Source organism: Macaca thibetana, chromosome 11 (genome assembly GCF_024542745.1).
Source record: "Macaca thibetana thibetana isolate TM-01 chromosome 11, ASM2454274v1, whole genome shotgun sequence".
In the NCBI taxonomy this organism is placed as follows: Eukaryota; Metazoa; Chordata; class Mammalia; order Primates; family Cercopithecidae; genus Macaca; species Macaca thibetana.
The window spans coordinates 53,011,046-53,025,197 of NC_065588.1; the positions used below are offsets into that span (position 1 = coordinate 53,011,046).

Genomic DNA, 14,152 nt, shown 5'->3' on the forward strand with positions numbered 1-14,152 from the left:
GAGTCTCACTGTCACCCAGGCTGGAGTGCAGTGGCCGGATCTCAGCTCACTGCAAGCTCCGCCTCCCGGGTTTACGCCATTCTCCTGCCTCAGCCTCCCGAGTAGCTGGGACTACAGGCGCCCGCCACCTCGCTCGGCTAGTTTTTTTTTTTTGTATTTTTAGTAGAGACGGGGTTTCACCGTGTTAGCCAGGATGGTCTTGATCTCCTGACCTCGTGATCCGCCCGTCTCGGCCTCCCAGAGTGCTGGGATTACAGGCTTGAGCCACCGCGCCCGGCCGAAAAGGCTGTCTTCTGTTTCTTTTTTTGTTATTTATTTATTTTTTGAGACAGGGTCTCACTCTGTCACCCAAGATGGAGTGCAGTGGTGCCATCCCGGCTCACTGAAACCTCCACCTCACAGATTCAAGCAATTCTTCTGCCTCAACCTACCAAGTAGCTGGGAGTACAGGTGCGCACCACCACACCTGGCTATTTTTGCGTTTTTGGTAGAGACAGGGTTTCATCATGTTGGCCAGGTTGGTCTCAAACTCCTGGCCTAAGGTGATCCACCTGCCTCGGCCTCCCAAAGTGCTGGGATTACAGAGGTGAGCCACTGCACCTGGACTTATTTATTTTATCTTTTTGAGATAGGGTTTCACTCTGTCACCCAGGCTGGAGTGCAGTGGCACGATTTCTGCTCACCGTAGCCTTGACCTCTGGGCTTGAGTGATCCTCCCACCCAGCCTCCCAAGCAGCTGGGACTACAGGCGGGTGCCATCACACCTGGCTAATTTATTTATTTATTTTTTGAAAAGGAATTTCGCTCTTGTTGCCCAGGCTGGAGTTCAATGGCTGATCTCAGCTAACTGCAGCCTCCGCCTCCCAGGTTCAAGTGATTCTCCTGCCTCAGCCTCCGGAGTAGCTGGGATTACAGGGGTGCGCCCCCACACCTGGTGAATCAAGGTCACAAATGCCTCCCCTTTTTTTTTTTTGAGACCGAGTCTCGCTCTGTCACCCAGGCTGGAGTGCAGTGGCGCCATCTCGTCTCACTGCAAGCTCCATCTCCCAGGTTCATGCCATTCTCCTGCCTCAGTCTCCAGAGTAGGCTGGGACTACAGGTGCCTACCACTGCCCCCGGCTAATTTTTTGTATTTTTAGTAGAGACAGGGTTTCACCGTGTTAGCCAGGATGCTCTCGATCTCCTGACCTTGTGGCCTCCCAAAGTGCTGGGATTATAGGTGTGAGCCACCGCGCCCGGCCATTTTTTTTTTTTTTTTGAGACGGAGTTTTGCTTTGTTGCCCAGGTGGGTGTGCAATGACATGATCTCAGCAAACCGCAGCCTCTGCCTCCCGGCTTCAAGCGATTCTCTTGCCTCAGCCTTCAGAGTAGCTGAGATCACAGGTGCCTGACACCAGACTCAGCTAATTTTTATGTTTTTAGTAGAGACGAGGATTCACCTCATCTCTACTAAAGAGCTTGGCCAGGCTGGTCTCAAGCTCCTGACCTCAAGTGATCTGCCCGCCTCAGCCTCCAAAAGTGCTGCTATTACAGGCGTGAGCCACCGCGACAGCCCCAAGTGACTCTCATGGGCTGGAGACACAGGCTATTATGAACTGCTAACCACAGTCTCTTAGTCTCCCTTTTAAATAACAAAAGAGGAAATTTCTTCACTTCCTGACACAGCTCTCCATCATACAAGAGCAGTTAGCGACTTTCATCCTTAATTTGTGTCCTTTGGGAGTTGCTGCTTTCTTACAGTCATTAAATGCATGTAGGCAGTGTCTGCTTCTCTAAGCCAGATTTATACCAAATGAAAAGGCAGAGAAAGATCTAATTTAATGAAGATTTCTTTTTCTTTTTCTTTTTTTTTGAGACGGAGTTTCACTCTTGTCACCCAGGCTGGAGTGTAATTGGTGGTCTCTGGTCATTGCAATCTCTGCCTCTTGGGTTCAAGCAATTCTCCAGCCTCAGCCTCTCAAGTAGTTGGGATTACAGGCGCCCATGCCCGGCTAATGTTTGTATTTTTAGTACAGACAAGGTTTCACCATGTTGGGCAGGCTGGTCTCGAACCCCTGACCTCAGGTGATCCACCCTCCTTGGCATCCCAAAGTACTGGGATTGTAGGTGTGAGCCACCATGCCTGGTCTTTTTTTTTTTTTTTTTTTGAGACGGAGTCTCGCTCTGTTGCCCAGGCTGGAGTGCAGTGGCGCGATCTCGGCTCACTGCAAGCTCCGCCTCCCGGGTTCACGCCATTCTCCTGCCTCAGCCTCCTGAGTAGCTGGGACTACAGGTGCCCGTCACCGCGCCCGGCTAATTTTTTGTATTTTTTAGTAGAGACAGGGTTTCACCGTGGTCTCGATCTCCTGACCTTGTGATCCGCCTGCCTCGACCTCCCAAAGTGCTGGGATTACAGGCGTGAGCCACCACGCCCGGCCCACCATGCCTGGTCTTAATGAAGATTTCTAAGAACTAGATCAACAAATCAGTGGGACTGTAAAGGCAACTCTTGGGACACAGGTCAGGAAACTTTGTGCTTAATTCAGAAATCAAAAATCCAGCAATCTCACTTCTGGGTGTTAGAATTGTGGAAAATAAAATTTTAGGCTGGGCGCGGTGGCTCATGCCTGTCATCCCAGCAGTTTGGGAGGCCGAGGTGGGTGGATCACAAGGTCAAGAGATTGAGACCATCCTGGCCAACATGGTGAAACCCCATCTCTGCTAAAAATACAAAAATTAGCCAGGTGTGGTGGCGTGTGCCTGTAGTCCCAGCTACTCAGGAGGCTGAGACAGGAGAATTGCTTGAACCCAAGAGGCGGAGGTTGTGGTGAGCTGAGACTGGGCCATTGAACTCCAGGCTTGGCAACAAGGGCGAAACTCTGTCTCAAAAAATAGATAGAGAGAGAGAGAGAGAGAGAGAGATAGATAAAAAATAACATTTTAAGCCCCCGAACTGACTGAATGGATCCCCATTTGTCCAAGAGGACCCCCAAACTCCTGAAAAATTAGTTCAGGCGGGCCGATCAGGGGTTTGAGACCAGCCTGGCCAACATGGTGAAACCCTGTCTCTACTAAAAATACAATAATCTGCTGGGCATGGTAGTGCACACCTATAATCCCAGCTACTCAGGAGGCTGAGGCAGGAGAATCTCTTGAACCTGGGAGACAAAGGTTGCCGCGAGCTGAAATCGAACCACTGCACTTTAGCCTGGGCAACAGAGTGAGACTCTCAAAAAAAAAAAAAAGGACAAAAGAGACTAGCAAAATTCCAACTTGATGCTAGTATAACATCACATGAGAGATAAAAAAGGTAATAAAAATATTTTACCTCAAAATACGTTTCTTTGCTATATTTTGAAATGGTGGGCACAGTGGCTCTTGCCTGTAATCCTGGTACTGGGAGGCAGAGGCAGGAGTATTGCTTAAAGTCAGGATTTAGAGACCAGCCTGAGCAACAAAGGCAGACTCTGTCTCTAAAAAGTAATTAAATTAAATATAAATAAATAGGCCGGGTGCAGTGGCTTACGCATGTAATCCCACAAGTTTGGGAGGCCAAGGTGGGCAGATCACGAGGTCAGGAGATCGAGACCATCCTTGCTAACACGGTAAAACCCTGTCTCTACTAAAAATACAAAAAAAAAAAAAAAAAAAAAAAAAAAAAATTAGCCAGGTGTGGTGGCGGGCGCCTGTAGTCCCAGCAACTTGGGAGGTTGGGGCAGGAAAATGGCGTGAACCCAGGAGGCAGAGCTTGCAGTAAGCCAAGATTGCGCCAGTGCACTCCAGCCTGGGCAACAGAGTGAGACTCTGTCTGAGAAAACAAAAATCAATAAGGCTTGGCGTGGTGGCTCACGCCTGTAATCCCAGCACTTGGGGAGGCCGAGGTGGGCAGATCACAAGGTCAGGAGTTCGAGACCAGCCTGACTAACATGGTGAAACCCTGTCTCTACTAAAAATACAAAAATTAGCCGGGTGTGGTGGTGTGCACCTGTAATCCCAGCTACTCAGGCTGAGGCAGAAGAATCGCTGAACCCAGGAAGCGAAGGTTCATTGAGCTGAGATTGCGCCACTGTACTCCAGCCTCGGCTACAGAGAGAGACTTCCTCTCTAAATAAATACATAAATAAAGGCCCGCGGAGCCATCTTTTGTGGGGGAAAATTTGCATCTGTGAGTAATCTGTACTAACATAACTAGATCTTTCTCCTACCAGTTCCACCCAATCCTGAAGAGATTACCTGAGAGTCTAGTATTTTTTTTTTTTTTTTGAGATGGAGTCTCGCTCTGTTGCCCAGGCTGGAGTGTAGTGTCAGGATCTCAGCTCACTGCAACCTCTGCCTCCCCGGTTCGAGCAATTCTTCTGCCTCAGCCTCCCTAGTAGCCAGGACCACAGGAGCATGCCACTGCTAATTTTTTTTTTTTTTTTTTTTTTTTGAGAAGTCTCACTTTGTTGCCCAGGTTGGAGTTCAGTGGCACAATCTCAGCTTACTGCAACCTCTGCCTCCCGGGTTCAAGTGATTCTTCTGCCTCAGCCTCTGGAGTAGCTGGGACTACAGACATGCACCACCAAGCCCAGTTAATTTTTTTTTTTTTTTTGTATTTTTAGTAGAGGTGGGTTTTCACCATATTGGCTGGGCTGGTCTCAAACTCCTGACCTCATGATCTGCCCGCCTCAGCCTCCCAAAGTGGTGGGATTATAGGCATAAGCCACCGCGCCTGACCTTTTTTTTTTTGAGATGGAGTTTTGCTTTTGTTGTCCAGGCTGGAGTGCAACGTGGGATCTCAGCTCACCGCAACCTCCGCCTCCTGGGTTCAAGCAGAGTTTAAGCAATTCTCCTACCTCAGCTTTTGGAGTAGCTGGGATTACAGGCATGTGCCACCATGCCTGGCCAATTTTTATTTTTATTTTTTATATTTTTAGTAGAGATAGAGTTTCTCCCTGTTGGTCAGGCTGGTCTCGAACTCCTGACCTCAGGTGATCCGCCCGCCTCGGCCTCCCAAAGTGCTGAGATTACAGGCGTGAGCCACCACACCTGGCCTGTTTGTCTGTTTTTTTTTTTTTTTTTTTTTTTTTTTGAGACGGAGTCTTTGCTCTGTCACCCAGGCTGGAGTGCAGTGGTGCGAACTCGGCTCACTACAAGCTCCGCCTCCTGGGTTTACGCCATTCTCCTGCCTCAGGCTCCCGAGTAGCTGGGACTACACGTATCCACCACCTCGCCCGGCTAGTTTTTTGTACTTTTAGTAGAGACGGGGTTTCACCATGTTAGCCAGGATGGTCTCGATCTCCTGACCTTGTGATCCGCCCGTCTCGGCCTCCCAAAGTGCTGGGATTACAGGCATGAGCCACCGCGCCCGGCTGTCTGTTTTTTGAGATGGAGGTCCTGCTCTGTCGCCCAGGCTATTGTGCAATGGTGTGATCTCAGCTCACTGCAACCTCCACCTCCCGGGTTCAAGAGATTCTCCCCCATCAGCCTCCTGAGTAGCTGAGATTACAGGCACCTGCCATCATGCCCGGCTAATTGTATTTTTGTAGAGAAAGTGTTTCACCATGTTGGTCAGGCTGGTGCGAGTGTAGCAGTGAGGACAAACAGAAGTCACTCTGGTGGCCACCTGGGTTTTGGTGGGATTTAGCTAGCTTCTTTACTGCAACCTGTTTCTTTTGTTTGTTTGTTTTTCGAGATGGAGTCTCACTCTGTCTCCCAGGCTGGAGTGCAGTGGAGTGATCTTGGCTTGTTGCAACCTAGGCCTCCTGGGTTCCAGCGATTCTCCTGCTTCAGCCTCCAGAGTAGCTAGGATTACAGGCGTGCACTACCACAACTGGCTAATGTTTGTATTTTTAGTAGAGACAGGGTTTTGCCATGTTGGCCAGGCTGTTCTCTTTTTTTTTTTTTTTTTTTTTTTGAGACAGAGTCTCGCTGTGTCTCCCAGGCTGGAGTGCAGTGGCGTGATCTCGGCTCACTGCAAGCTCCGCCTCCCGGGTTCACGCCATTCTCCCGCCTCAGCCTCCCAAGTAGCTGAGACTACAGGCGCCCGCCACCACGCCCGGCTAGTTTTTTGTATTTTTAGTAGAGACGGGGTTTCACCATGTTAGCCAGGATAGTCTCGATCTCCTGACCTCGTGATCCACCCGTCTCGGCCTCCCAAAGTGCTGGGATTATAGGCTTGAGCCACCGCGCCCGGCCAGCCAGGCTGTTCTCTAACTCTTGACCTCAGGTGATCCACTCGCCTAGACCTCCCAAAGTGCTGGTGTCACAGGCATGAACCGATCATAAGCATGAGCCAACGCGCCTGGCCTGGTTTAAACACCTCTGACGTTTACCCCATCCCTTTTATAAGAGAACCCTTAATCTTTTTTTTTTTTTTTTTTCGAGATGGAGTCTCACTCTGTCACCCAGGCTGGAGTGCAGTGGTGCAATCTCTGCTCACTGCAACCTCCACCTCCTGGGTTGAAGCAGTTCTCCTGCCTCAGCCTCCCGAGTAGCTGGGATTACAGGTGCCCCTGACCATGCCTAGCTAATTTTTTTTGTATTTTTAGTAGAGACTGGCTTTCACTATGTTGGCCAGGCTGGTCTTGAACTCCTGACTTTGTGATCCACCCACCTTGGCCTCCCAAAGTGCTGGAATTACAGGCATGAGCCACTGGGCCTGGCCTTTTTAAATTTTTTTTAATTTTTGAAACAGAGTCTTGCTCTGTTGCCGAGGCTGGAGTCCAGTGGCATGATCTTGGCTCACTCCAACCTCCGCCTCCTGGGTTCAAGTGGTTCTCCTGCCTCAGCCTCCTGAGTAGCCGGGATTACAGGCATGAGCCACTACACCCGGCTCATTTTTATATTTTTAGTAGAAACGGGGATTCTCTGTGTTGGCCAGGCTGATCTCAAACTCCTGACCTCAGGTGATCCGCCCACCTCGGCTTTCCAAAGTGCTGGGATTGCAGGTGTGAGCCACTGCGCCCAGCCTTCTGTAACTTCTTCAGGATGAATAGGGGCGATGATATTCCTGCCTAACTATTAGGATCTCTCGTGTTCAGGGTAGATAGGAGCTCAGTTAGAAAGCATTGGTATGGTGAGGGCCATTTATAAATCTTGAGTTCCGACCAAAGGTGATATCTGGAAGATTAGTAAGTATTCATTTAAGAAAACATTCAGGGGCCAGGCATGGTGAGCTGAGATTGTGCCACTGCACTCCAGCCTGAGTGTGTGTGTGTGTCTGTGTGTGTGTTTAGACGGACTTTTGGTCTTGTTGCCCAGGCTGGAGTGCAATGGCATGATCTTGGTGCACTGCAACCTCTGCCTCCTGGGTTCAAGTGATTCTCCTGCCTCAGCCTCCCAAGTAGCGGGATTATAGGCGTCCACAACCATGTCCGGCTCATTTTTGTATTTTTAGTAGTGACAGGGTTTCACCGTGTTGGCCAGGCTGGTCTTGAACTCCTGACCTCAGGTGATCCACCCGCCTCAGTCTCCCAAAGGGCTGGGATTCGCCATTTTGCCCAGGCTAGTCTCAAAAGTCCTGAGCTCAAGTGATCCTTTGTACTCCCTGGCCAAGCGATCCTGGCTTCCCAAAGAGCTGGGATTACAGGGATGAGCCACTGCGCCCAGCCAAATAATATTCTCCTGTTGCTATATACCACATCTTATTTAAGCATTCATCTGTTGATGGACACTTGGGTTTCTGCTGCCTTTGTCTATTGTGAATAATGCTGCTATGAGTATGGTTGTAACACTGAATCCCTGATTGTAATTCTTTTGGGTTTAAAACCAGAAGTGGAATTGCGGGATCACATATGGTAATTCTATTTTTAATTATTTGAGGATCTGCCATACTATTCCATAGTGGCTGCACCATTTAACATTCCCACCAACAGTGCACAAGTTCTTCACATTTCTTCACATCCTTGCTAACACTTTTTTTTGATAGCCTAATGGGTTGAGGTGACTTTTTAAAAAAATTTTTTTTTTTTTTTCCTTAAGGCACATTTTCGCTCTTGTTGCCCAGGCTGGAGTGCAATGGCGCGATGTCGGCTCATGGCAACCTCCGCCTCCCAGGTTCAAGCGATTCTCCTGCCACAGCCTCCCTGGTAGCTGGGATTAGAGGCATGTGCCACCACACCCAGCTAATTTTTTTTTTTTTTGAGACGGAGTCTCGCTCTGTCACCCAGGCTGGAGTGCAGTGGCGTGATCTCGGCTCACTGCAAGCTCCGCCTCCCGGGTTCACGCCATTCTCCTGCCTCAGCCTCCCGAGTAGCTGGGACTATAGACTCATACCACCACGCCCAGCTAATTTTCTTTTGTATTTTTTTTTTTTTTTTTTTTTTTTGAGACGGAGTCTCGCTCTGTCGCCCAGGCTGGAGTGCAGTGGCCGAATCTCAGCTCACTGCAAGCTTCGCCTCCCGGGTTCCCCACCATTCTCCTGCCTCAGCCTCCCGAGTAGCTGGGACTACAGGCGCCCGCCACCTTGCCCGGCTAATTTTTTGTATTTTTTTAGTGGAGACGGGGTTTCACCGTATTAGCCAGGATGGTCTTGATCTCCTGACCTCGTGATCCGCCCGTCTCGGCCTCCCAAGGTGGTGGGATTACAGGTGTGAGCCACCACACCCGGCTGGCCTCATTTTTTAAGGAGACCAAAAGACTGAATTCTATAAAAATGCCTTAACTTCTTTAGTTCTAAAGCCCAGTTTTAGATGTTAGCCACATTTATTCCCATTTTAACATCTTCCTTCTAGGTGTATTTTCACATATTCATTTTAGGATTCTTGCCTCTACATTTACTTGTAACTTTCCCATTTCTAAATTGTAGCCCTTTGATTTCTTTCAAACCATTCTCTGACAACTCAAACTCAGTTTATTTTTCTTGGAATTCCTACATAGCTATCTGTAAACTAACTGTTATGTTTTAGTTAGCCTGGGACAGTCCTTGTTTTCATTTATTGTCCTAATATATAATTATGGCTATCCCAATCAGAAGCTACTTTGTAGATTAAAATCTCTGTAGAGAATTTGCTTAAGAGCAGAAAGTTTACAATATACTCAAAATCTTCCCCTTCAGGAGGCAGCCTTTTCATGTATCTCCTACCTCCTCTTCAACTCCCTACCAAGCTCTTATATGTCGAGGAGTTACAATGTAAACTCCTCAGAGGACACAGAAGCCCCAGTGTGCATTCAGAAAGATTGGAGTTCAGTGAAGGGGCTGATTACTAGATACAGAAGAATCAGGATCTGCTAACAGTTAACATCTGGGAAAGTGGAAATGAGAAACTAATTTTTTTTGAGACAGTTTCTCACTCTGTCACCCAGGCTAGAGTGCAGTGGTGATCTCAGTGATTACTCAGTGATTCTATTTTTTGTAGATGCAGGGTTTTGCCATGTTTCCCAGGCTGGTGTCAAATTCCTGGGCTAAAGTGATCCACCTGCCTTGACCTCCCAGTGTTGGGATTACAGGTGTGAGCCATCCTGCCTGGTCAGAAATGAGAAACTTTATAGTCAGGTTGTATTTCCTAGTTAGGAAGGTCCTAACAGCCTAGTAAAGTAACTTTTTTTTTTTTGAGACATAGTCTCACTGTGTCGCCCAGGCTGGAGTGCAGTGGCGCGATCTCGATCTCGGCTCACTGCAAGCTCTGCCTGCCGGGTTGACGCCATTCTCCTGCCTCAGCCTCCCGAGTAGCTGGGACTACAGGTGCCTGCCACCACACTCAGCTTATTTTTTTGTATTTTTAGTGGAGACGGGGTTTCACTGTATTAGCCAGGATGGTCTCGATCACCTGACCTCGTGATCCGCCCCTCCTTGGTCTCCCAAAGTGCTGGGATTACAGGTGTGAGCCACTGCGCCTGGCCAGTGACTTGTTAAAAGAGGTATAAAGTCTGAGATTTTAAGCGGGAAATCTGTGGCACTAAATCTTATCAAATGAGGGAGGCCTTAGGAGTAATTAACAAATTATTAGAACCTTTACAAGTTTTTTGTTTTGGGGGGGGCGGGGAAGAGACCAGTCACTGACTGAGTTCATCCAACAAGAAGCCATAACTTTATTTATGATAGAAACAGTACAAATTTCAAACCAAGCTGCAGTTACTCCTTTGAGACACCAAAAAAAGTTGCTTTCAGATGGTTACATTGTTAATTCCTGTAAGAGAGAAAAGATAATTAGCGGTTCTTATAGGCAAATCAGGAGAACTCAGGTCACTAAAACCTACGGCAACTCAGAAGAGGCTCTGGAATGAGGTTTCCTAATTGGCTGTTATTTAGCAGACAAAATAAAGTCACTCGTAATTGGTCAGGGCAGAGGGAGTCAAGGAACAAAGGCTTGAACACTTACCATAATCGCATTTACAATATCATTACTGTTGTTCTTCAGGGCTCGGACTGCCTTTGCTCTCGACACATTTGCTTGTGACATGACCAATTCTATGTCCTTAACTTCTACACCTGTTTCATCGACCTAAGAGAGGAGAGGGAAAAAGCAGTAAATTAAAGGCAAAAACAATTTCAGCAGTTCTTTGGAGTCTCCTCAATCTAGTTTTTAATATAGCTCACCAACACGAACACATTGCTATATGGCGACAGTTAACATATGAAAGATTTCCTAGTATACCTCTTCCTCTTCACTCTCCTCTTGTACGGTTGGAGTCTGTGTGTTTTCTTGAATGTTTGAGACAGCTTCACCTTGAACTTTGAATTTCTCAGCAGCTGCTAGTTGTGCTTGCTGGGATAAATCTTCGATCTACAGGGTAGAGAATACAGATTCATGTGAGTAGATCAGCAGTCTTTGAAAAATAAATCATATAGTTTCACAACTCTCTGTAAACCCACTTCAGGTAACTTATTGTACGGCTTTAAACTGCTTGCCCTTACTCGCAGTAGAAAGAGTAGTTTTTAGGTTTAGAGCGGTGGTTCTCAACTAGGGGGTAGTTATGTGTCCCAGGAGATATATGGCAATGGAGTTTTTGGGTAATCAAAACTGGATGTAATGCTGCTAAGCATCCATAATGAACAGGATAGCCCTTCCATAACAGAGAACTACCAGAGGCAAAATGTCAGCAGTGCTGAGGTTGAGAAACCCTGGTCTAGAACAATGCCCAAGAAAAGTTTACTCACCTTGGCTTCCCCAAAAACTATGTAAGTATCTGAAGCAGGGCTCTTGTAGACATCTGGTTTTGTGATGACAAAGAGGATATTCTTAGATTTCCGGATAGTGACTCTAGTAACTCCTGTAACCTGTCGAAGACCCAGTTTGGACATAGCCTAAAGAAGAGAAAATAGTATAAGGTTTGCAACATCTTTAGAAGCAGCCTAAAGAAGCAAGGAACATAATACAACATCCAAAGCAAAGCTTTTCCCCAGGCTGAGAAAAGTTCATACAAGAATAGAGAATGGGGCCGGGCGCGGTGGCTCAAGTCTGTAATTCCAGCACTTTGGGAGGCTGAGACGGGCAGATCACAAGGTCAGGAGATCGAGACCAGCCTGGCTAACACGGTGAAATCCCGTCTCTACTAAAAATGCAAAAAAAATTAGCCAGGTGAGGTGGCGGGCGCCTGTAATCCCAGCTACTTGGGAGGCTGAGGCAGGAGAATGGCATGAACCCGGGAGGCAGAGCTTGCAGTGAGCTGAGATCCGGCCACTGCACTCCAGCCTGGGCGATAGAGTGAGACTCCGTTGCAAAAAAAAAAAAAAAAGAATGGGTTTTCTGCCATAGTAACTTCTGCTACTTTATTTTTTAATTTTTGGAGACAGGTCTTGCTCTGTCGCCCAGGCTGGAGTGCAGGAGTGCCATCTCGGCTCAATGTAACCTCCGCCTCCCAGGTTCAAGCAACTGCCGTGCCTCAACCACCTTTGTAGCTGGGACTACAGGAGCGTACCACCATGCCCTGCTATTTTTTTTTTTGGTATTTTTAGCAGACAGGGGTTTCGTCATGTTGGCCAGGCTGGTCTTGAACTCTTGACCTCAAGTGATCCACTCGCCCTGGCCTTCCAGAGTGCTGGGATTACAAGTGTGAGCCACCAATCCAGCTACTTCTGCTACTTTAAACAGGATTCTACCACTACTAAGAATTGGGTTCAGTGTATACTGCTTGGGTGATGGGTGCACTAAAATCTCAAAAATCAACACTAAAGTACTTACTCGTGTAACCAAAATACCACCTGTTCCCCAAAAACCTATGGAAATAAAGAGTTCCACTCTGTATAAAGGTGCTTCATTAGATCCTGAAATCCTTTTCAAATCTTACCTTCCGTGCCTTCTTTTCACTCCGACTCTGTTTTGCTTTACTGACTGGTTCTTCATCAATTTCAGCTGCTGCCGCCAGCTAAGAAGATAAAACAGGTATTAGTTAACCAGAATCCAAGATCTGGATAGCACAATTTCCTTGTGGGTTTTCCTTTATGAAGGTTCACAGTTCCAAATACAAAAGTTGCCCTGATCAACCCTGCTTCCTTGACCCAATACCAGTTAGTAAGAGAATACCCACCTGGGCTTGTTGTGTGGTTGCCTGGGTGGAATCCTGTTCTTCAAGCTCTGGTACTGATTCATCACTGTCAGATTCTGTTCCAGACCCTAAAATGAGAAACAACTTTTACTGCTTTATAGTAGAAATTATAAGAGAAGGTACTTCACTACATCCTGCCTGGACTACAGGTCAATGCTTCATGCAAGACCTAAGAATGTTAAATGTAAACCAACTGGCTTGTGTGAGGCCAGCTTGATAGCCCCTAACTTAGTCACTAACTAGTGGGTACACATCTAGTAAAGACCCAGCCCTAACCCCAGAAATGAAAAGTAATCACTAGAAATAGCTGAGCAGTTTAACGTACTGTAACTGCTTTCTTTCCCTCAAGGTCTTTGTTTCTTGGCACAGGCAAATAATGACCCCTATGACTGACTCTAAATTTTACCCAACAGTCCAATTATCCCTGTAAAATTCTGTCAGAAGGTGCCCCCAGATACACTTAAGTGAAAAAAACAAAATCACACCATGGAGGCACAATAGGTAGGTTGGATTTCCCCTCAACTTTTTTTTTTTTTTTTTTTTTTTTTTTGAGACGGAGTCTCACTCTGTCACCCAGGCTGGAGTGCAGTGGCGCCATCTTGGCTCACTGCAAGCTCTGCCTCCCGGGCTCACGCCATTCTCCTGCCTCAGCCTCCCCAGTAGCTGGGACTACAGGCGCCCATCACCACGCCCGGCTAATTTTTTGTATTTTTTTTTTTTAGTAGAGACGGGGTTTTACCATGTTAGCCAGAATGGTCTTGATCTCATGACCTTGTGATCCGCCCGCCTCGGCCTCCCAGAGTGCTGGGATTACAGGCGTGAGCCACCAAGCCCGGCCTTTTTTTGTATTTTTGGTAGAGACAGGGTTTCACTGTGTTAGCCAGGATGGTCTCCATCTCCTGACCTCGTGATCCGCCCGCCTTGGCCTTCCAAAGTGCTGGGATTACAGGCCTGAGCCACCGCGCCCGGCCATTCCCTCAACTTTTAAACGGGGTTGGAGCAAGTCAAAAGCAGTCACATGCACATATTCAGCCTCATTTTCAAACCATTCACCCCAGCAATGTGATCTAATCAATATAGTTAGAAGATTCTCAATGATGTTGACCTGTATCTCTTAATTTTTCCAAACATAATTCACATAAATTTATTTCAATTCAAAGGCCAAGCATCAGTAAAGACTACTGAGGAAAAAAAGCATATACCTGCACCATTTTCAGGCTAGGAAAAACAGGTTTCTACATTTTTATGAGAAGGAAGTCCCTGGGCACCTGGTCATTACTAAGTCTAAGAATTGAAAAAGAAATACAAATAGTTCAATTCTCCAATGTTTTAGCAAATCTCAGGCCCAGGGACAAGGTTAGTTAGTGATGTGGTAGGGATTAGAGCAAATTAAAAGGTCTGGCAGGTCTTGGTTTTCAATGTCAGATCAATTAGGTAAAATAGACGGCATGGTAGGCTCAGGGTAGTCCGGGCCACATTGTACTGAATGATACACAATACACTATATATCTATCTGAAGTGATGAAAACCAAGATTTTGTTTCATATTCCTAGAGCTTTTGCATTTAAAATGATCATTCTATGTTCTATGTCCAAACCCAAGCAGATTCACTGGAGAAAGCGGCGCATCACAGGGTTAGTATTGGTGGGTAGCCCCCAAGAGGGGTGTGGGCAACAGACACACCATGCACACGGCAAACCAAGGC

General features: G+C 47.1%; 2 protein-coding genes across 9 annotated transcripts in view; both read right to left on the reverse strand.

Annotated features, from left to right (window-relative positions):
• ATP5F1B (ATP synthase F1 subunit beta) overlaps nucleotides 1–14,152 on the reverse strand; it is a 271,439-nt gene that overhangs the window by 61,814 nt on the left and 195,473 nt on the right. The window lies entirely within an intron of this gene.
• Nucleotides 9,963–14,152, reverse strand: part of NACA (nascent polypeptide associated complex subunit alpha) — a 224,325-nt gene continuing 220,135 nt past the window's right edge. For 5 of the 8 annotated variants that reach the window (XM_050747237.1, XM_050747233.1, XM_050747232.1 and 2 more), the window contains 6 exons: nucleotides 12,430–12,515; nucleotides 12,190–12,267; nucleotides 11,060–11,206; nucleotides 10,557–10,685; nucleotides 10,281–10,403; nucleotides 9,963–10,088 (listed from right to left, as the gene is read on the reverse strand). In XM_050747237.1, coding sequence (XP_050603194.1) covers nucleotides 10,074–10,088; nucleotides 10,281–10,403; nucleotides 10,557–10,685; nucleotides 11,060–11,206; nucleotides 12,190–12,267; nucleotides 12,430–12,515 — 578 coding nt within the window. In that variant the 3' untranslated portion in view covers nucleotides 9,963–10,073. Of the gene's footprint in view, nucleotides 10,089–10,154; nucleotides 10,404–10,556; nucleotides 10,686–11,059; nucleotides 11,207–12,189; nucleotides 12,268–12,429; nucleotides 12,516–14,152 lie in introns of those variants that run through there. The other 3 variants (XM_050747236.1, XM_050747235.1, XM_050747234.1) reach the window with 1 other exon arrangement.